The sequence below is a fragment of the Crocodylus siamensis genome, chromosome 3 (assembly GCF_052110815.1).
Source record: "Crocodylus siamensis isolate JL-2025a chromosome 3, ASM5211081v1, whole genome shotgun sequence".
Taxonomy (NCBI): domain Eukaryota; kingdom Metazoa; phylum Chordata; order Crocodylia; family Crocodylidae; genus Crocodylus; species Crocodylus siamensis.
In genome coordinates, this window is record NC_143397.1 from 169840952 (window position 1) to 169863908 (window position 22957).

The window sequence follows — 22957 nt, forward strand, 5'->3', positions numbered from 1 at the left end:
ACCCCCCCCCCCTTTCTGGCCCCAGACTCCAGCTGGGGTTTGCCTGGGGGGTGGGGAGGAGGCATGCAGGTAGCAAGTGAACCAGCCCTCACTGCTCCAACTAGGGAGCAGATGAGCAGGCCAGCCCCGCTGTCTGGAGCAGACAGCACAGCCCAGGGCTGAAAAGCATGCTGGGGGACTGTGATTTAAAAACTTTAACTAGGAAGGGGTCTGGGACAGAATTGTCATAAACCGACTTGACTTAAAATCAGTTAAGTCTGATACTACATTCAGCCAAGTTCATCTTAAACCAGGTCTGGCCATTTTGAAAATGGTTTAAATGTGCACCACACTTCTATTCTGTTATAGGTTTAAAACAAGTTTGTGATCACTTAAACTGGTTTGTGATCAACTTCTGTCCATAGCTTTCAAGTCAGGGGTGGACAAAATGGCAGATCCGGCCAGCAGCACACTATCTCCCAGCAGCCCCTGCCCACGTCTGGGGCATGTCTTCATGAAGGCCCCAGCCACAGCTGCACTGTGATGGCACAAGGCTGGGGTTGCCATTGAGACCAGCTCCAGCCACACTGGCAGGGCAGGGGGCTGCGCCACAGCCTGTGGGATCTTGTGGTGGGGGAAGCTTGGTCCAGACCCAGGGCAGAGTCACAATCCACTGCTTGTGGACTCCTGCCTAGAGACTGCAGGCTGCAGATCGCAGCTCTGCCCTGGCCCCCAACCATGCTGCCCCCATCACAGGATCTTAGAGGCTTCGAAGCAGCCCCCTGCCAGCACAACTGGGGCCAGCCTCTGTGGTGACCCCAGCCTCGCACTATCACAGCACAGCTGCAGCTGGGTTCTCTATGGAGGCTGGCCCCAGCCACGCGGGCAGTAGTAGCTGCTGGGCAACAGAGTCTACGGCTGGCTGGATCCAGCCCACGGACCACATTTTGCCCACCCCTGCTTTAAGTGTATAGCAAAGACAAGCCCAGCACTATTAGTTTCATTCTTACATCTTGCAGTTTTAAAGTATTCCACTCACTTGAAGCATTGTGCAAGTTAGTGTTGTAAAGCTAGGTAAATCGGTTTTCAGTTCTGCTAGAATGACAACTTTTAGACAAAAGTAAGGTATAAGCAGTAATTGAAGTGGCATGAAGTTACAGGCTTTACCATGACCAGCTGCAACAGTAATCCTTATCTAAAGAATTTACTCAGTAGAATGGTTTCTCTTGTATACCTAATATTCACTTTAAAAAGATGATTGAAAATGCAATGTGCACATGAATATGAATCTCTCAAAAGGATATGCAATCAGACACAATATTTGTAAGCACCAAGCCCTTAAGTGAGAAGGCATCATGAATTTTAGAATAAGTAGTTAATAAATACAAACAACCATTCTGTTTAAAACAATAAAACATGTCCTTCTAAGCTAAGTACCAAGATGCATATTCTGCAAGTTGTTCCAGACTCATACCTGCATGGAACACCACTGCAATACTCAACTTTAACTCTAGCCTTGGCACCTGAAATGCAGAATTGAGAGAGTTATCACCTCTGCATCCTTGTCCCAGTGCATGGGACACATTAGGGACTTCAGAATGGGGCCTACAGAAAAATCAGCAATGTTCCCTCTAAGAAGTGGTCTGCTGGTAAGTGTCCCAAAGTAAGTGTCCAGGGTTTGGGCCACCCCCCTTCTACATGCCGACTGCTGCTCAGAGCAGCACAGCGGAGTGGTGTCTGGCCCAGCTCTCCTACACCATACCTGCTCATTTTCCTCGCTTTTATCTCTGTTCTCTTACTACTGTCATGATCCTGCTTTGGGACCTGATTGTGATTTTTTACAAGGTAGGCTCAGAAATCAAGCCAGTATTTTCAAAACTTCCAATTGCATCTTGAGGCCACTCGTGTTTGCTTGTTCAGTGGCAGATCCTGGCAGTGCTTTTCTGTGGCAGGCTGGGAATTCTGCTTCCAGTTTTCTATTTGTAGGCTGTGGACCATGACTTTGCATTTATTTTTCTTGGAACTGTGAAGCATGAACTTCCATCTATTTTTCAGGTACCTACACCCCAATTTTGTATCTGTATTTTTTCCCCTTCTCCATGGAGAATGAATTCAGTTTCCCTGTGATTTACATCTTAAGATACAATCTAGTTTTGGAGGCTGTGTCTTTAAGTGCACATATTTATACATAAATTTTATTGCAGGTTTTCAGAGCAACAAGAGCTGGTGGTTGGGTTTTACTTTTTTTTTTTTTTTTGGCAGAGATTGTGATTTTTGATGCCAAATACAGATAACTTCTGCTCCATCATCATGACTCTGACAGATGTCATGGTGCAAACAGTGCCCTCTGATTGCATGGGTTATTGATCTTACAAGCTGTAAGCAGGCAGCATCTCCTCCCTAAGGTGAAGCAAGGCAGGGATGGGGGCCAGCGCAGGCCCTGGGAAACTGCTTCACCCCCCAGCCCTGATGCCATGTGCCTCCTCGCTCCCTGAGGGGAGTGGAGCAGTTCCCAGAGCTGGCAGAGCTCACACAAGCCCCCAGTCTCCATCTCGAGGAGAAGCCACTTGCTCTACATAGGGAGCAAGGAGCTTATCTTCAGTGAGTGTCCCACGCTGGCCCCAGTGCTTCAGCCACACTTCACATCCAGCTCCTCTCCAGGCAGGTGCATGACAAGATTTTTACTTGTGTGTGACCATGCCCATGCACAGCTTAGAGGAAATACTGGAAGTCAGCACACTGAACAAAAGCCACCTCATTTGCACCATATAGCTGCTTTCAGCTAGCCAATAAGGGAACAGTGAAGAGAGATTCATCCAAGATCCCACCTCCTCCTGATACTTCACTCAGGGCTTCAGAAGAGCATGTTGACCCACTTAGTTCAGGACTGCTTGTTCTCTCTCAAAACATAAGTACCCATGCTCTCTCTTTTGAAGGACTGAGCAGGGCTCACCTCTTCTTCTAAAGGAGGTCTGGAGGAAGGAGATGTTCACCTTTCATTTAGTAGCTTAGTGGTTAGAGCAGGTCTCCCAGAAGCTGGGAACATGGGTTTAGTTACCTTCTCAGGCTGAGGATATTCAAATCCTTTTTTTTTTTTTTTAAACCTTGCACAAGTGACCCAACTACCAGACCAAAAACCAATTCTGAGAGATGAAGCAACTCTCCATCCTTCTACAGACATTGTACTACTGTGCAAAAAAAAAAAAAAAAAAAAAAACACACACACAACAAAAATTAAGGGTGTAAACACACATTATGATTACTGTGGAACAAGTCAACTTTGTAGTAAAATTGGAATGATCTCCATACACAGCCCAACTATGGTAAGTTTCTTCTTTCCCCCCAGGGAAGTGTTACCACATGGGGGCAAAGGGGTGGCAGTGGCAGAAGAGCTATGATCATTTAGTAGAGAGTAAGCTTTCAGCCAAGATATAGAATGAATCTTAGGATGGGACAATTGATTGGTAGCATTAAGGGGGGGGAAAAAAAAAAAAAAAAAAAAAAGAACAAGTCAGATAAATTGTTATCATTTTCAATTGCCTTAAAAAAAAGAACCCATGATTTAAACAAAAGAAGAACATGCCTCGAAAAAAATTCAGATTTATATCATTAGTATTTTGTTGTAGTACCCGCAAACACTTCCTTGCAAGTATTTTAAGCATGTAAGCAGTGTAGATCTTATACAATTTTAAGCCATAACCTCAACAACTTTTTCCACCCTGTGAACAGACTTCTATAGAGTAGTACACTTTCTGCAGGTTATCCTGAATAGGTCAGGCTCTCCCCAGTGCAGGTTATACAAGTTACTGCTTTTCTGAGGAAGCACACCAGCAGGCCCCACAAGAAAAATCTATGAAAAGGCTTCTTATTCAGACTTATCAAAGCAGAGGTAGTTTCTTGAGTTGTTTATAACTAGGAATACAGTCTAAAGTACATGTCTTTTGTCATTAAGAGGAACACTGCTCCTTAAGAAACAAACAAACAAAAAAGCACTTCAGATCTGCACTTGGGCAAAGAATAGAAACAATCAACAATACCAGAGCAACTGGCATACTTTGTTTTATTCAGTTCCATATTTGTATGTTAGACCACAAATACACCATCTAAAATTAAACAAAAGCTGCTATTTTGCTCTCCAGAACTATGCCATTATAGAAGTCTCTTTAGAAGACTCTGTTCAACACATTAAATTGTTTTCCTTAGTAAGTTAATTCTGTATTACTATTCCTTCCTGTTTTTGGTCGAAAGCCAGAACTTCAGACTGCAGTGAAGTATACCAGTATAAAATGGTATTGTATCACAGAAGTGCAAGTTAATCTTTTGGTGTTTAATTTTAGATGCAGTGTTTGTGTAAGCATAAGAGTAGGGAATTTAACAACACAATTTTCTGAAACAATGTTGAAGAGAGTCACTCAGTCACTTCTAATGCAGAAGAAAAAAGGGGGGGGGTTCCAAAATAAGGAGAACAGCATTAGCCGCAAGCACTATTTTCTCTCGTCAAACTGTAGATCACCTCTTCCCCAAGCATCTCCCAGATGCCTTCTTGCCTAGTTTCTACTAATCATAGCAACATACCCATTTTCTGCACATAATTTCACCAGTAGCTCTGACCAAGCCTATTTAAATCCATCATTCATGTTGTCACCATTTTTTGTTCAGTTTTTAATAACTGATTTGGAAGTGCGAAGCTATTTTCATTATTAATGGATGATACACAAAAACTGTGCACTTTCATTCGATATGCAAGCAGTCACTTGGATCATAATTCTTTGTTATGAACCATTTGTACCACTTTCTTTAGTTCCTTATCTAAACTGAGTAGGTCAGGTAGGCACTAATGTTAGCTGCTTTTCCAAAGATAGTAAATCTCATGAACCATGCAAAACAAAGCTGCTTCCCTTCATGCCACCCCAGCAGCTGATACCTTCCCCACCCAGTGGGCTAGGAGGCCAGGCCATAGCAGCAGCAAGGGGAGCCATCATTTAATTTATTTTTAAATGTGGAGGTGGGGAGGGGGCTTGGTTGACTCCCCTACCTTGGGGGTCTTTAAGAGAAGGCTGGATAGGCATCTCGCTGGGATCATCTGACTCCAGCATGCTTTCCTGCCTAGGGAGGAGGTCAGACTCAATCTGTTGAGGTCCTTTCTGACCATAGCATCTATGGACTTCTTTGGAACTCACAGCCAATGCCATTTTTCACGGCAATCATGAAGATTGCCATTTTTGTGGTTTCTGTGAAATTTGCAGAACCACAATTAAAAGTAGGTCCCTAAATACAACTTCTTTATTCTAATGCATCTCGCTGAGAAGTTGGCGACAGGGAAAGCAGCTCATTCTCCAATGGGTCTCAAAATGATTTTACTACTGCTTCTAAATGTTCTAAAAAGAGTTAAAAGCTATTCAGCTGCTGCTGTTGCATGCAGCTTTTGCTTGCTGTGGCTTTTGGCAGTACATTAAGAAGGTTCATATGCACTGGTACTGTTAAAGGGTAAGTTTACAAAACAATGGAAGTGGCATAAGAATCATAATTCTTTTGTATTTACTCTCATTAAAAGCCTCCCATGCAGTAAGAGACAGCCCAGAGGTCCACAACAGAAAACACTATTTTGCAGTCCAGCCAGCTCCACTACACCATTTATACAGGCATTTCAATATAGCAAAACACCAAACAAACCATACTACAGCAGAAAGACTACAAGGAGAAAAAATTCACAGTAATTACCATGGATTTTGGTAAGGATGACCAGCAGAGACTGTGTGACCAATCCATTTTGGATGTTACAACATCTCTTTGGATACAAGCCCGTTAGCACTCTAGAGCTTTAAAGTGAACAGGCTAGTTTTTGTAGAAAAATAAGTCTAGCAGGGAGTTCACAGAAAGGAATACTTATAGGAATTATCTAGTGCTACAAGATGAGCAACAGTGCACAATACACAAATATTCCACAATTCTGAATTTGCATGGACAGAGTTCTTTTCTCCAGGATTACAAGTGCGGCTCACCCAGAGAAGACAAAAGGAAACACTGCTGTGCAATGTAGCTCATGCCTCTAACAATGTGTTCAATGATTTGTCACAACTACAGAAAAGAAATTTATAGATGTTATTCAGGCTTATTATGGGATTTAAAGAGGCAGTAGATCAGCTTTCTACAGAAACAGCTGATGGCACAGAGAGGTCACAAAATTATGGAACTGATAGTGAAAATAGCAAGGCATGGCACTATTTAAAAAACAAAACAACAACAAAACCAGAAACATACATAAAACAAAAGCAGCCAACTAACCCACCCTCTGTTCCATCTCTTATTTCTACTGATTTCTCACACTTATGGTTAAGTGGGAAAACAGATCAGCAATAAACCTGGAAGATGGTATACAGTGCACCCACAGCAAGTCTGCAGATGACATCAAGCTGTAGGAAGTAGTAGATACCTTGGAAGGTGGGGTTAGGATTCAGAGCAACTTGGACAAATTGGAGGATTGGGCCAAAAGGGATCCTGTGTGGTTCAACAAGGACAAGTGCAAAGTGCTGCACTTGGGACAGAACAATCCTGCACATGCAGCAGCTCTGCAGAAAAGGACTGGGGGGGTGGGGGGTCACAGTGGACAAGAAGCTGATTGAGTCATTAGCATGCCTTCAACTACCTGCAGGGGGATTAGAAAGAGGATGGAGCTAGTCTGTTCTCGGGGTGGCAGACAAGAAGCAACATTGCAGCAAGAGAAGTTTAGGTTAGATATTAAGAAGAATTTTCTCACTAGGAGGAAAGAAAACCCCAGAAGAGGATAGCCACAGGTGGTGGAAGCTCCATCCTTGAAGGTTTTTAAAATTTGGCTGGATAAAGCTTTGGCTAGGACAATCATCCTTTGATCGAGGTGTTGGTCTAGACAACCTTCCGAGGTCCCTTCTAACCCTAGCTTTCTATAGACCCACATGGGGCACAGCACAGGGCCAGATCCAGTCCATAGATACTCTTTCTCCACTCTTCCCAACATCCCTGGTCCAGGGGTGGCTCCTTCCAGTCTGGGACCCACACTGCATGCAGTGCAGATCCTAGAGCAGCCAGAACGGGCATTGCATGCAGCACAAGTCTGGCCAGAGCAGCAGTCATCCTGGGCAGACTGTACCACACATGCTGCCTGCTCTATCCAAGCCAGGTATGCAGCATGGGGCATGGATCCCAAAACTGCTCTCATTGCTGCTCCAGCCAGACTGTGCCACATGTGTGGCCTATTCCAGCTGCTCAGAGATCTTCGCTGTATGCAGCACAGGTCTCAGGCCCTCTGGAGCAGCTGCTGGATCTGGTATGCTGGGGGAGAGGGGTCCATGGCCCCAGTGCAGAGCGGCCCCATGCCACTTATCTGGACCAGATAAACACTAACACAGGGGTGTCAAACTTAAAATTAGTTGGTGAAATAGTTGGTTAAAGAAATTAGCCAAGAAGTGGTTAAAGTAGGGGGATGGGGAAAATGAGAATATTGCTGATCTTTTTATTCTTCCTGGTGTTTGCCATCATAATTTCAATGTAAATGCAAGAATGCTGACACAGCTTTATTTGTTAGTAGCAACCAAGGACTGCACCCACTTTACAGGCACTATTGTTGCTAGCTAAATACATTACAAGACTCTAAAGCTCCAGATTCTTAGAAGGTGTTTGGGTATCTAAATCTTATTCAGATCAGTAGGAGAAAGCCATCTGGGCCTCTGCACCTATAAACAGCTGGGTTAACATAAATAAAGATGTCTTGTAGGACAAAAAAAAAATAGCTATTTGAAGAAAAATAATACTTTTGTAGTCCAGTTCTCTTACAACATGCAGGTACTTAGTTTTTTGCAGTTCAGGTGAACTGCAGCAAACCTCTCCCCTCAGTTTTGTTTACTGCTGTTGTCTGGCTTGTTTTTATTCTCCCAAAGATCTTGGCTGAGCATGCTTGTTCAAAAAAGCATCACACACACACGCAAACAATTGCAACAGATTATTTTTAAGCCTCTAAACAAGGATTATTCCTATCTATACCAACAGGCAGCACTATGATATATTTCCTGGTCTCAGGGAGGACACCCCAGGGGATTTCCCCTTGGGAAGAAAAAGCAGTATCATATCCCACATTGCTGAATTAAAACAACACACTGAAAACTTTCCAAATGACAGTCATTTTTTTCCCCAGACAGAGAAGATTAATTTAGCTCCAGCCCACACAGAGTCAGTTGTTAGACTACACCAGGCTCTTTTCCATAAAACCCTTAGTAGTATCATCCATTTCCTAAATAATTAAAAAGCAGCTCTTTTATGGACTTGTAGTGTGGGTTTTACATGTCCAATAAGCTTATATAACCAGTCAAAGATCTTCAGAAATTAGGAATGTAGCAAGAAAGATGTTACAGAATTAGCTAAATATATACCCAACAACTACCCACCTTCTGGTACTGGTAGTAGGCTTTCACTGTAGGAAGTCTTCACATCAGCACAAGCATTTAGGTCAGAGGACCCAGCTGGATACACTGCCATGAAATTGTTAATTCATCCCTACAGCAGCATAGGCAGAGCTACTGCCCTGTGGTGGGTTTTTATACCATGCCTGACTCACCCGCTGTAATCTTTGTAATCATGACCTACTTGCACCTGTGGGGAATAAATCAGTCAATCATGGAGCAAACCTTCTACCAGCCATTGTCTTTGGGGGAGATGGAAGGTGAGAGATTGATATATGTGATGCACTGAGCAAAATCTCAAAGGTTGGAGTCTACAGAGTCCTTGATGCAGCCTGCAACAGTGTATAGACAAATTAACCTTCTCTCATTATAAAGTACTTCCTATTCTGACCTGTTTGGGGTTTTTTTTCTGGTGAGATCCAGAGACCCCCAATGAATGCAGCCACATAAGCATTAATGAATGACTGCCTGGGGGATGATTTTGAACCACTTCCATAAAAATCATTTCATCCCCATGATCTCCTATTCTCAGTAGTAATCTCTGCCTGGTAATCATTAAGAAAAGTCGCCTTTTGCCATTTAGATATGAACTGGAAATGAGTAAAGAAATATAAAGAGAAAACATGCTTTAGAACTGCAACATGGGTGCCTGCCACAAGCGACAAGGGGAGCTTGGTCAGGGAGAAGAAATCAACAGATCAGATAAGGGAATGGGATAGAAATAGCTCTTGAGTAGGGTGTGAGGCTAATTTGTTGTACATCTGAGAAAAAAGGTTGGCCTGGCTGTTCTAGGAAAAAACCCCAGAGTCAAGGTTCTCTTTTGAAGGGAGAAAATAATCACAGCTAGTTAGACTAGTTTATGAAGTTTTTCCAGCATTTTTAGATGTTAGCAGCTTGGCAGTAAAAGAGGTGACCTTCTGAATAACTAAGCAGAACAAGGAACAATTACTGCCTAAGCAAATTAACCTTTCAGGTAGGCAAAAAGTATAGCAAAACTAGTTTGTTGAATTTTGACATTTTATAAACTACTAATGTTAGTTTCCTCTCTGTAAATATGCCACAAGAGGAACACGGGATACTAAGTGCAGGAAAAAAAAATCAAACATTATATCATAACTAGTGTTGTCAGTTTTTCCAGTGTATCAGGGTTGTTATTTTTTTGGCCATAATTCTGCACTAGCACATTATCATGCACTACCAACAGGAGCCACTCACTGCATTGGAAATTTCACATCAAAACCATAATTACAGGAAAGCTTCTTGAAGAATTGCCAATAAAACAGTAAAGATCCTGAAACCTTCTCACACAATGTAGCAAAATACTTATTGATGCTATATGCTTGATTATGATCTCAGTTGCACTTTTGTAAATGAAAAGTAATGACATTTAAATCAATGGACCTGATTCCCCACTCTGTTATAACAGTTGCATGGCAGTGTAACTCCATTGATTTGAATCCCTATGTGACTAAAATGTGTCCTGTGATATTACTGTATCTCCCCAGGCTCTACCTGGTGTGATATCAATAGTAAGATGTGGAATTTTCACTCATAAGAAAGGAACAACACTTCTGGCATTGTTTTTTTGTCTTGCCTCAAAGACAAACAATAATCATCAGTATTTCTTTTCTTTTTTTTCAAAGCTTATCTTCAATAACATTCTTTTATGGCTATCCAAATAGATTGTTTCCAATTTTAATCAACTGAAGCCTCATTTGTTCCTCCATCATAAGCACAGTCACTTAAACAACTGACTCAAAATGTCAGTTAAAAAAAGCTGTGTAAAGTTTGAACAAAAGCTTCTGCATCTTCTTCTATCCTAAGTTTTGGCTGGCTGTGCAGAATTTCCTCATGATATGCATATGATAATTAGTTCTTGCACATCACTTGTCATTTTCAAAATATTACCAGAATAATCTTGACCTAAGTGAGATGTATTTAGAGGAATGTCTTGGTTTCTGAATTACTTATACTCCTTACAAGTTAGATTCATCCAGCATGTGCAGAAACAATATGTCATAAACATTTAAGATATATTAATACAGGAAGTTTTATATTATGTTTTAAAATAACTTTCCCAATGTAAAATATACTGACATGCTTCTTTGAATGAAAAAGTTAAAGTTAATAGAATATGACTGATTTCCTGATGGGTGCAATATAGAACACTAAGTTTAATTTTAAATTTAATTCTACTATCCTACCTACTCCATAATTATTTACATTTGTGCAAACTGTGTATAAAGCACTATCAAATCAAAAAACCCACTCCACTGGTAGCACTGGTAAAAGCCACTAAGCAAGGTCTAAGGTAATGGAGAATCAAAAACTGAGGTTTTGCTTTCAAAACTGTCACAGATCAATACAATAGAAAACACAATGGTGATAAACACAATAAACTAAAGGAACTTGGGACTTCCTGATCTTTATGCACATTTCTCACTTCAGAGTTGCCCTCACAGAAACTTTGTCCAACATATTTTTCTGAAACTGCATTTACATTTAGTGGAAATTTAGTACATTTACATTGAGCTTCACATTTAGTGGAAACAAGCAATAGCAGCTCTAAAGCAGCCATTTTGCAGCTGGCTTCATCTTTATCATTTACAACTAGTAACACCTGTTGTGCTTTTCCTTCCAGCTTGCTATGACACTAATACATTCTTAAACAACATCTTTCTCAGGCTGACAAAGGACTGGTATTGATGGACACTAATAAGCACTGAATGTAGGTTTGCTTGTATGCAAAAAGCAACTGCTTTGTGAAGCCTAATAATGGAATGTAATTTGCAGAGCCATAAAGAGTTCCTGGCTTTAAAAATATATCTCTTTAAGAAGGTACTGACATCTGTAACCCGGTACAAACACCGCAGAATCAGAACAGGAAGCCCAACAGTTAATCCATTTTCCTACTACCTCCCCTGATATTATTTCTATAACTCTCTCCATTTCCCAGGGAATTATTTGGCTGTTTGTGCAAGTTAGATGTGTGTGAGAATCCACAGCTGCAGAAGCCCATTGATATGTAGTGGTGAGCAAATAACTGCATTTTTTTCAGTGCTCAGCTGTTTAAAATATACTGAATGCAAAATCATTGGTAAGTTACAATGTGTTAAATTACTCTAATTAAAGGCTTCTGTAGTATGACATAGTTCATGATATTTTATTGCAAATTATAGCTCATGTACCTACCATAGCAAACAGGCGCTATTTCTTTATCTTTTTATGCAGAAACTAAAAAGAATAGAAAGAATCAAACTTCTCAAGCTAATTGCAGACTTTTACTGAGTGAAATCCTTTGACAAATTTTGAGCACCTCTAAAATCAGACATAGAGGTATACAGCTGGTATGAACAGCTTTCTCTGACTGGTAACAGAAAAAAATGTCTCTCAATGGGAGGTTCAAGCTGCTTCTATTATTATTTGAAGTCTTGGCTGGAAAATAAAAAGGGTTACCCTCCTCAGAGGAGGTGTGACAGAGCAAATGCTATTAAGAACAAAGTTTTATGAACTGTACCTACAAGAAGATCGTGTATGATCTGAAGATGTAAAGTTAAACTAATGTTTTTATTTTACATCTATTTTCTGTTGATGTAAAGAACAGCATAGCAGAACCTATAAAGTTTATCTTTTGATGACCAAAAATAGAAGAAAGTTTGGCAGAGTAGCTTCCTGAGTGTGTTTCTTTCTAAGTCTGATTTTAAATCACATATAGACTAGGGACAGACATTACACATAAACCAGTTTAAGTGATCAGAAACTGGTTTAAACCTGGAACACAACAGATGTTCAGTGCACATAACCCAGTTTGAAAATGGCTGAAACCAGCTGGAGATAAACCTGGTTGAATGTAGCATCAGACTTAACTTATTTGGGTCAAACCAGTTTATGTAATGTCTGTCCCAGACTCCTTGCTGGTTTAAGTTAGAACTTACTCTTCCAGCATGCTGGCATGCTTTCTGGGCTGAGCAGGGCTCTCTGCTCCACAGCAGGGCTGGCGCCTCCCCTCTGCTCCTGGGTTGGAGCTTGGCACAGACTTTGCAGGCACAGCAGGGTCTGCTGGCTTCCCCATACCCCTCCCTCTCAACACTCACTGCTTAAACAGAGATCCCTTCCTCCTCTCTGCCACAGCAGGGACCATAGCCAGCATGTGGTATGCTAGTTAATGCCAAGAGAGGGGTGTGTGTGTGTGTGTGTGTGAGTACTCCAATATCACTAGGATAGGCAGACAGAACAGTGCCCGCTTAGGGCTTTTGGAGCTAACAGGTCAGCCAGTAAGCTGTTTAAGAATTTTGAAGCTAGCCCAGGCCCTGGGGGCTGGCAACACTCCCACCCCTTGGGCAGCCAACAGGGAAAAGCCTGGGAGGGTGCAGGCAGACACCCCTAATGCGAGAGTCCTGCTGGGGCCTGGCCACGCCCCCATCAGCTCAGCTCCCTGCAGAAGGGAAGGGAGGGCTGCTCTAGCACCCCCTGGCTTCTCGTCTGAGCCACTGCAGACATGTGCCTGAATTTCCTCAGTCCAGAAAGAATGTCTGTCCAGTTTCAAACCAGTTCAGCCTAATCAGGTTAAACTAACCTGCAAAGATTGAATCAATTCAGGCTCAGGCTTTTTGCACGTCTGTCTCTAGCCATAATGTCTGAGTTGGTCCCACATCCTATTCTACTTCTAAGTGAAGTGTCATTTTTTGTGACTTCATGGTATAAGCACAACCCAATTCCACACTTCCTAAATCCATGAAAACCATGTGCTGTATCTAAGTTTGTTACACATCTTAATCTTACCCTGAATATATGATATTTACATGCTTTCACCTGGGCCTCATGGTTACAATGCATTTCCACAAAGATTCCTGCAGATTGCAGCAATCAGGTAGGCATGGCTCAAACAATGCAGATTGCAGCAATCAGAGGGTTCCAATCTGATTTGGAGAGATGAAATGGTCTCCTGATTCAATTTGGATTTAGAGATTTGGCCACTGAATCAGGCTGAATCTCCACTGAATCAAATCAGGGACTGAAGCTTCACACAGCCTTAGTTACTATCTCACTCAGTCACAGGGAGAAGGTGTTTCATCGTTTCATAATTTCTAGAGTCAGAATGGACCTGAACAGATCATCAAGTCCCATCCCCTGCCCTGGGCAGGAACGAGTGCTGGGACCATAATAGCCCAGCTGGATATCTATCCAACCTCCTCTTGAAGACCCCCAAGGTAGGGGACAGCACCACCTCTCTTGGGAGCCCATTCCAGAGTCAGGCAGCCCTAACTGTAAAGTAATGCCTCCTGATATCAAGCCTGAACCTGCTGTCAATCAATTTGTGGCCGTTATTCCTTGTTATGTCAGGTGAACAAAAAGGTCTCACCACCCTTGTACAGTGGGAGATTAGTGTCCAGACTCAGGCTTGAATGTGCAACCTTCCCACTCAGTACCCAGCAGCCAAACCCCTAACCTGGAGAGCCTAGCCCACTAGGGAACAACTAGAGTGTTGCTACCTTACTCAGTCACAGTGCACTCATGTATGTGCACTGAACATCTGCTATGTTCCAAGTTTAAAACAGTTTCTGATCACTTAAACTGGTTTATGTGTGATCTTCTTTCCCAGGCAGGCTTGTGGTATCTAAAAGCAATACAAATTTTCCCTTTTTCTCTTGGTAAGACTGATATGGATCTTGCACAAAGGATCTCTGGATAGTCCGTCTCTTGAATTTGAATCACTTTTTAGACATTGGAACTGTGACACATCTGTTTTCTGGGTGGGAGGGAGGGTAAGGGCTGTGAGATGGAGCAGAGGCAGTGGGAATGGGCATAGAGGGAAGAAGCTGATCGCATTGCTTGTATGTGGTCTGTTGCCTGTGCACGTGAGCTCCAGATTGGCTGTGGATTGTTGGTCTCTTGTTACCAAGATACTACCTATGTGTTGTTGTCTGTGGTACCTTGAGATGAGTTCTGTGGCCACAGTGGACTTCAGTAGCAATCTATGCCAACTGTTCTCTGGCTAGGGTCTCCATGGATGTTTTACATGAAAAAAGGGAGGAGAACAGTGCAAGAGTACTCAGGGGATATTGTAGCACCACAGATTTCCTCCAGCTGTCTCTCCCTTCCCCGATGAAGTTCTCAATATAAAGCAATTTTGAAGTAAATAATCTCTGCCCTCCCTGCTCTCTGAGCATTTGCATGTGTCTGTTTAATGTTTGGACATGTAGTTCAACTTAACAATCATGGCATCCGCCTTTGTGCCCTAAGTCCAGTAGTGCAAGCTATGCAATCACCTACTTGCAGAGGTATAGTATTATGAAGATGGTAATTTTGGGCATGCCTGTATGCTCCCACTCAGCATTTCAATAGTTTGTGCTTTCTTGAGAAATAATTCCCTTTATGTTCTCAGAGCTGCTTCTGAGGAAGCCAATTTATTTTCCTCTTAGGCACTGGTTTGTGGTGGTTCCCTTGATTAAGCTCTGTAGGTCCCTGTCTGAAATGTCCTGTAGTCTGACAGTGAACCATTGATAACCGCTCCTTGAATGTGGGTTGTCAAGCAGTTATGGACCCACCTTCTGAGGATTTTACTTTAGATTTCATATTCACCTAATTATCTTATAATGTCATATAGAACAGTGTTGAAAACCATATTAAAACAACATCTATCACTTGAACTGCTTTCTTTTATCAAGGAAGCCAGTTATCTTACCAGAGACATAATATTTATTATGGTTTGATACAATTGGGCTCTTTCTTATCTAATTGATAGACTGATTGTTTATTTCTTATTGTATCTTTCCAGGTATCAAAGTCTCACTGGTCTTCAGGAATATAAGTCCTCCTTAATTTTCCAAGTTGTCATTGTCCCTCACTAGCTTTTCCTTGAAAAGGACTTTTGATGTTCCGTAGTTCTCTGGGTACTGAGCTGTCCTTCATGAGTTCTTGAAGATAATCCACTTTAAAATTGCTTTATACTGAGAACTTCATCAGATCTGCCAACTGAAATACATCTCATTTTTCTAAATATTCTTTGATCTGTTCTTTCCTATCCATGCTTCTGTTCTCTTCTTGAAAAGAATAGTTTTTAGATACCTGGCCACATAGACTCTTAAACATAGATCTGTACAGGGTTAAAATATGGCTGGAATTCCAAATGTGCATTCTATATTTTATACATTACCCAAACTCTGTTCCCATATAGCCAATGAGAATTTTGCATGGACTAAAAAAGAGGACTGGGATTTTGTCTAATGCATTCATAATGAACCCCATCTCAAAAAACATTCAAGAAAAAGAGATCTACTGAAGACGCTAAGAATACAATATGATGTCCTGTTTTTTCCTTTAATTCTCTCATTTTTCTGAAATTTGCTACAAAAATATAAAATATATGTATTTGTTTAAGAATTGATTGCTTTTAAATATAAACATTGATAAACATCAGTATCCGATTCTGAATATTTTACTTTTTATTGCTTTTCTAGTTACACATAATAGAGTTAGGAGAAGAGGAAGCAAAGAATCTGTCCTTCATGGGTAACTTACTTTCAGCAGAAGGAAATGAAGAAATATTTGTCATCATTCTTACTGATCTCACATTGCATTATCACAAGCTGGAAAGTCAAGCTATTTATTGACTGAACTCTGGATAGCCACCTCTGATTAGCTAAGCCTTCCCTGGCAAATGTTACAGTTGAGTGAAAATACTGCAGGCTGTCAAAGAGTAGGATGATGTGATGTTACAAAGCAGCTGTCCTTTTATTATTTTCTAAATATATTTAAATAATTAAAGTTAACCATAATGTATATTATATATGTTAAAACAGAGGGTTTTGACTAACACTTTCAGGATGGTGATTTTCTCATTCTTTTTGGTAAAATAGTGTCTATTTTTAAAAATTCTTTACCATACTTTAGTTAAAAAGATTCAAGTTGAAGAAAAGTACAGAAATGGAAATACTCAAAATAAGGTAAATTATTTGAGTGTATCTGCGTGTAACTCTACAGAATTGTTGCCATTAAATTCAAGGAACCTAGAGTTTCATCTGTCAAGAATCATAGCAACCAGTCTGGTCCAGGATGACTGGCCAGAATGGGTTTCTGTATGCTTCCTGACTGGCTGTGAGGGGCAGGAGAATGGAAATTTCAGCCCACCTGGGGTTAAGGTCATCAGAAGTACCTCAGAGTATTATCTGCCTTGCTCCAGGACACGCTACTTCCAATTCCTGACTCAGTTCCCTGGCTATTGGCTTTCTTATCCAGCTTGTCCTTTGGCTGTATGACTGAAGTTTTAGATCCCAGCTCTTACCAATGGGTATGACCACTCACATTTTAGTGGTGTAACATTGCTTTCTAATTTCATGCTGGATGTGGACAAACATATCCATGCCAATTTAAATCACTAAGCCTATATGGAAGAGTGCAGGGCTATATAGAGACACCCAAGCTAGCATGGGCCCTGAAGCTGGATCTGCCAAGTAATAAGTATGATGTTTTACTCAAGCTTCTAGTACACAAGCTAACATATTCGAAAGCTACCTCTGATATCTCAATGAGACACTGCATTGTACCATATCAACATAGATTATAGAGTCATCTTATATACTTTGTGTACCTATAACTCACCAAAATCAAGCTTTTGATGGGCAAGGCGTGTAAGCATGGGTCCTGCATTGCTAAATATAATTAGTTATTGTTCCAACCCACTTAATCATCTCTGCTCTTGTCAATGCATAGCAGAGTCCCATTCATATCAATAAGGTTTTCAAAGGTATTGAGATCTGCTTTTCCAGGTCTGATTAAAATCAGGATTTAATACTGATGTTGAATACACTCCTCCAAACGTTTCCTTCCTCCCCCCAGCACTGCCCCCACTCCCCTTAATAAAATCATTTCCTCACTTTGTATCACCTCAGCCACAGTGCTAGAAAACTGGTGGACCTTCACTGGGATTTTTCCTAAGCCTCTTAAATTCATTACATCTTAAATCCACTAGATTAATATTCACAGAATTTTCTGTTTAAAATTGCTGCTTTGGTTGGGCTTTTTCTGTGAGAAAACCTGCAAAATTACTGCTTGGAATGAAATGCAAAGTAACAGTAACAACATCTTGGATTAACAAACATCAATTTTAAAAATAGCTTCTTTTAATTACCAGGCTCGAAATCAGAAACTCAATACAACATCAAGAGGCTGCTTTTTCTATTGAATGTGAATAATTATTAAAAGTGAGATGTCTTATAACCCTTTAATTTACACCTTCTCCAGGCAGTTCACTGAATCATTTACAATTTTAACTACTTTCTATTTTTTCTATATGGTTTTAAATTATTTTACAAAGCCTGAAATAAATGTAGAAGCCTAATCCAAAATTACTTGGCAAGCTATGCTGATATTGAGAGCAGTGCTAGTTGCCAAAGGCCTGACTCTCAACTATATCAGACCAGTTTTCCAAATAATTTCAGGCACCTAAATCCATTTTAAATCTGTCTTTTCAGCAAAGTGAACCAGCTGGGTAAGATTTGCTACTGTCATGCTCCCCGACCACAAACCTACATACTTCAGAAAATAAGGAAAGTGAAGTCATCATGTAGCTTTATCACTAAATGCATTTAAAACTTGGGTGGAAAAATGTGCCTGTATTAAAATGTAAATCTCTGGTTTTGTCTCAAGAGACACAAGTTTCACTTTATTTGATTACAATCTATCAAGAAAAAGCATTTTCATAGATTCACACAAGAGCTTTACTGTTGTCAGTGATGCCATCAAGCTAGCAAAGTTCTGTATTATTAAGATACTTCCCCCATGCTACTGATACTCTTAATTTGGTGGACCATGTTGGTTTCTTTCTTTATTAGTAAAAAAGAAATGTAGGTCACCCCGATTTAGTTGAAGTCAGTTTTCTCCCAATATGCAGATAGCAAGCTGGATTTGCATGTGGAGATATGGCAGCGCTCCTTCCAGAAAATTTTTAACTTGTAATTCTGCATTTTGTGAAACAGTCAGGAGAGTTTTCATTCTTAAATAAGCAATGCTAACTGAACCAAAGATTGACTTTCAAGTTTGCTTCTAATAGGAAGCAATCATTTAATCGGAATTATATAAACTCCTATGGAAGTGGCTTCTATGTTCTGTTTATCAGGAAGTGGCTTCAATGTTCTGTTTATCAGGAAGTGGCTTCAATGTTCTGTTTATCAGGTCAATTTTAATTGCATTTTACTTTCAGCAGAATATGAAAACTAGTACACTTCTTTGGTGTACATTTTGCCTCATCTGCCCCACTTGTTTTAGTAAAAAAAAACTCTCAAAACTGAACAAAAACATTCTATTTCACTTGAATGTCTCCTGCTACGTCAGGTGTTATCAGATCACTAAGAAATGTCAGATACTCTGCCTCTGGAACACATAATTTTAATGGAATGATGGGATACAATCCCTTATCCAGTGATGCTTGGTTCAGGGACCAGACCTACTTGTCAGTACAGAAGGAGCCCAAGCTCCTGGGTCCCCCCTGCATTGGCAAGTTGAAAGTGGTTGTCCACAATTTGGCTGAACCTGAGCAGTCTCAGGGCCAGGACCAACAATCAGCTGATGGTTTGAGCCTTCCATATAGTCCCAGGGCTGAGGCCAACAATTGTAGGTCCCAGCCCAGGCTGGAGCCAATTGCAGACTGAAGGAGTCCCCAGGGCTAGGCCCAACAATCAGCTAGGCCCAGCAACCAAGGCCATTTCCACACCCCAAAGCAGCCCAAGGGCTGCGCCTGACAATCAGCTGATTGTCAGTACCAGCCTTAGGATCTCACCAGTGTCTTGAGCCAGCTCTGTTCCCCTGCCACACACTCTATTTAAGGCACCATAAAAATGAGCCACACAAAAGCTTCACATCTTTTGTGAAACATTTTTGTCATTGGTTTCCACTTTTGTCATGCAATGAATTCATAGATTCATAGATTGTTAGGGGCTGGAAGGGACCTCCCAAAATCATTGGGTCCATAGAATCATAGAAGTAGGGTCAGAAGGGACCTTGTAGATCTTCAAGTCTGACCCCCCACCTGGGTGGGAGAAAAACTGGGCTCAAATGACTCCAGCCAGTTAGGCATCAAGCCTCTTCTTAAAGATCCCCAGGGTAGGAGCCAGCACCACTTCCCTTGGAAGTTAGTTCCAGATCCTAGCTGCCATGACTGTGAAATAGTTCTTGCAGATGTCTAATCTAAACCTACTCTCCAACAACTTATGGCCGTTATTCCTTGTTATGCCAGGGGGTACTAGGGGAAACAAGGTCTCTCCCAAACCCTTCTGGTCCCCTCTAGTAAGTTTATAGACTGTCACCAGGTCCCCCCTCAGCCTTCTCTTGTGAAGGCTGAACAGGTTCAGGTCCCACAGTCTCTCATTGTAGGGTCTGCCCTGTTATCTCCAGATCATGCGGGTGGCCCTCCTTTGGACCCTCTCAGTGTTGTCCACATCCCTTCTGAAGTGGAGTGCACAGAACTGGACACAGTACTCCAGCTGTGGCCTGACTAGTGTCGCGTAGAGGGGGAGGATCACCTCCTTGTCCCTGCTAGAGATGCACCTGTGGATGCACGACAAGGTCCGGTTAGCCCTGCCAACCGTGACCTCGCATTGTCAGCCCATGTTCATCTTGGAGTCCATAATGACTCCAAGATCCCTTTCTGCCTCCGTGCTCTCAAGAAGGGAGTTTCCCATCTTATAAATGTGCTGCTGGTTACTACTGCCCAAGTGCAGCACCCTGCACTTGTAAGTATTGAAATGCATCCTGTTTATGTTAGCCCACCCCTGTAAACTATCCAGGTCTTGCTGCAGTCTTTCCCTCCATACTAGTGTGCTCACCTCACCCCAAATTTTGGTATCATCAGCGAATTTAAACAGGGTGCTTTTCACCCTGTCGTCCAAATCGCTGATAAAGAGATTGAACAGTGCAGGCCCAAGGACCGAGCCCTGGGGGACTCCGTTGCCCACTTCTCCCCAGGTCAAATACGACCCATTCACCACTACCCTCTGAGTGCGACCCTTCAGTCAATCTGCAATACATCTGACTGTGTAGGCATCAGTGCCACAGTCACCCAATTTTTTAATGAGGATGGGGTGGGAGACGGTGTCAAAGGCCTTGTTGAAGTCCAGAAAGACTACATCCGTGGCGACACCTGCATCCAAGGCTTTTGTGACCTGATCATAAAAGGCAATCAGGTTGGTCTGACATGACCTGCCCCTAATGAAACCGTGCCGGTTGCCCTTGAGCATCATCTCTGAGGCCGGCCCATCACAGATGTGCTCCTTGATGATCTTCTAAAAGAGTTTCCCTAGGATTGAGGTAAGACTGATGGGCTTATAGTTGCCCAGGTCCTCCCTCATCCCTTTTTTAAAGATGGGGACCACACTGGAAATCTTCCAATCATCTGGCACCTGGCCTGAGCACCATGAGCGCTCGTAAAGCTGTGCCAAGGGCCCTGCAATAACCCCTGATAGCTCCCTCAACACCCTGGGGTGGAGAGCATCTGGACCTGCTGATTTGAACACATTGAGCCCCTCCAGAAGCTCTCTAACCCGATCCTCCCCAACCTGAGTTCTGGAGGCATTCCCCTCGAGTCTGTGGGGAAGTCCCAGTCCCTGCCCAAGAAAACGGAGGTGAAGAATTGGTTAAAGAGGTCTGCTTTCTCCTCTGGCGCAACCAACAGATTGCCCAGAGGATCTTGCAGGGGCCCCACATTTCCTGGTGCTTTCTTCATCCTCCCTATATATTTGAAAAAGGACTTTTTATTATCTTTGATTTTGGATGCTAGTCCTAGCTCTGTGTCCACCTTAGCTTTCCTGACAACCCCTCTACAGGGCCGAGCAGAGGAGGTATACTCCTCTTTGGTGATAGCACCCCCCTTCCACCGGTTGTACAGTGCCTTTTTGGCAATCAGGCATTCCCGGACAGCCTTGGTGAGCCAGGGGGGCTTTCAGGCACTCTTGCCCCCCTTGCTTCTTGTTAGGATGGTCACCCCTTGGGCCCTAAGTATCGTCTCCTTAAGGAACGACCACTCATCTTAGGCACTGAGTTCCCGTGCTCTCGAGAACCTCAATGCCTCTCCCACTAATCTTAACTTGTTGAAGTTGGCCCTCTTGAAGTCTAGGGCTACCACCTTGTTGCAGGCCCTTGACACCCTCTGCTGGATGGTGAATTCCAGCAAGCGATGATTGCTATCGCCCAGGTGGTCAAGAACCTGGAGGCCCCTTACCAGGTCATCGCCCGTGGCCAGGACCAGGTCCAATAGAGCATTTCCTCTGGTGGGACTGTACACCTCGTGAATTAAGTGGAGGTCCTGTATCTCGGCCAGGAACCTCCTGAAACGGTCCAACCTGGCTGACTGTTCCTCCCAGCAGATGTCCGGGTAATTTAAATCACCCACAACAACTACAGCCCTTGCCTTAAGTGCCTCTGTAAGCTGGCCCAAAAATTCCTGGTCCAGCTCCTCCCCTTGGCTGGGGGGTCTGTAGTAGACCCCCACAGTTAGATACCTCTCCCCACGGCCCCCTTGTATGTTGACCCAGAGCACTTCAGCTTGCCCCTCCTCTGACCCCATTCTGCAGGCAGAGGATGTGTATTGCTCCTTGACATAGAACGCCACACCCCCACCTTTCCTTCTTTCTCTATCCCGCCTGTAAAGCCTATAGCCCCTAATGCTAACTGCCCAGTCATGGGATGAATCCCACCACGTTTCTGTAAGTCCTATTATGTCTGGGTCTGAACTGGCTATTCTGAGGGTGAGTTCCTCCTGTTTATTCCCCACACTATGAGCATTGGTGTATAGACATTTAAGGCCTTGCCTAGCTGCATGTGCCACCCCCTGATTTGGGAGACTGTCCAGACCCCTGTTTCTTACCTGGGCACTCCTTGCATTTATCACCTGTCTTGCTCAGGTGGTGTCTCATCTTCCTGCAGCCCCCTCCCCCAGCGAGGCTAGTTTAAAGCTCACCGTACGAGATCAGCAAACCTGGAAGAGAAGACACGCTTGCCTTTAGGAGAGAAGTGAAGCCCATCCCACTCCAGCAAGTCCCCCACCCAAAAGCATGGGTTATTATCTAGGAACCCAAGGCCTGCCTGGCGGCACCAACTGCATAAGTGCTGGTTGACCTCGCCAATGCAGGCCTCGTGTCACCATCCTCGCCTACTCACCGGAAGAAGAGAGGAGAATACCACCTGCACCCCTATCTCCTTAAGCTTGTCCCCCAAAGCCTTGAAATCCTTCATAATACAGTCAGGGTTGCCCCTGGCCACGTCATTCATCCCCACATGGATGACAACCATGGGGCACTGGTCTGCAGGTCAGATGTAGGCTGGGATCCTTTCTGTGATGTCTCTAACCCAAGCCCCAGGCATGAAGCAGACCTGTTGTGTCATGGGGTCAGGCCGGCAGATGGGACCTTCCTATCCTCATAGGATGGAGTCTCCAATGACGAGGACCCAGCGTTTCTTCCTGCTGGTGTTTGCTCTCTGCCCATTATTTGTCATGTAGGGAGTGGCATCATCCCCACCAGAGCCAGTATCTCTGTCTTTCTCCATCACAGATG

General features: G+C 42.8%; 1 protein-coding gene across 1 annotated transcript in view; it reads right to left on the bottom strand.

Annotated features, from left to right (window-relative positions):
• Positions 1-8487, bottom strand: part of LOC149869105 (uncharacterized) — a 48729-nt gene extending 40242 nt beyond the window's left edge. Inside the window, exon 1 of the mRNA XM_090037305.1 lies at positions 8397-8487. Within this exon, the coding sequence (XP_089893431.1) occupies positions 8397-8487 (91 nt within the window). The remainder of the gene's footprint in view (positions 1-8396) is intronic.
• Between the last annotated feature and the right edge of the window lie 14470 nt (positions 8488-22957).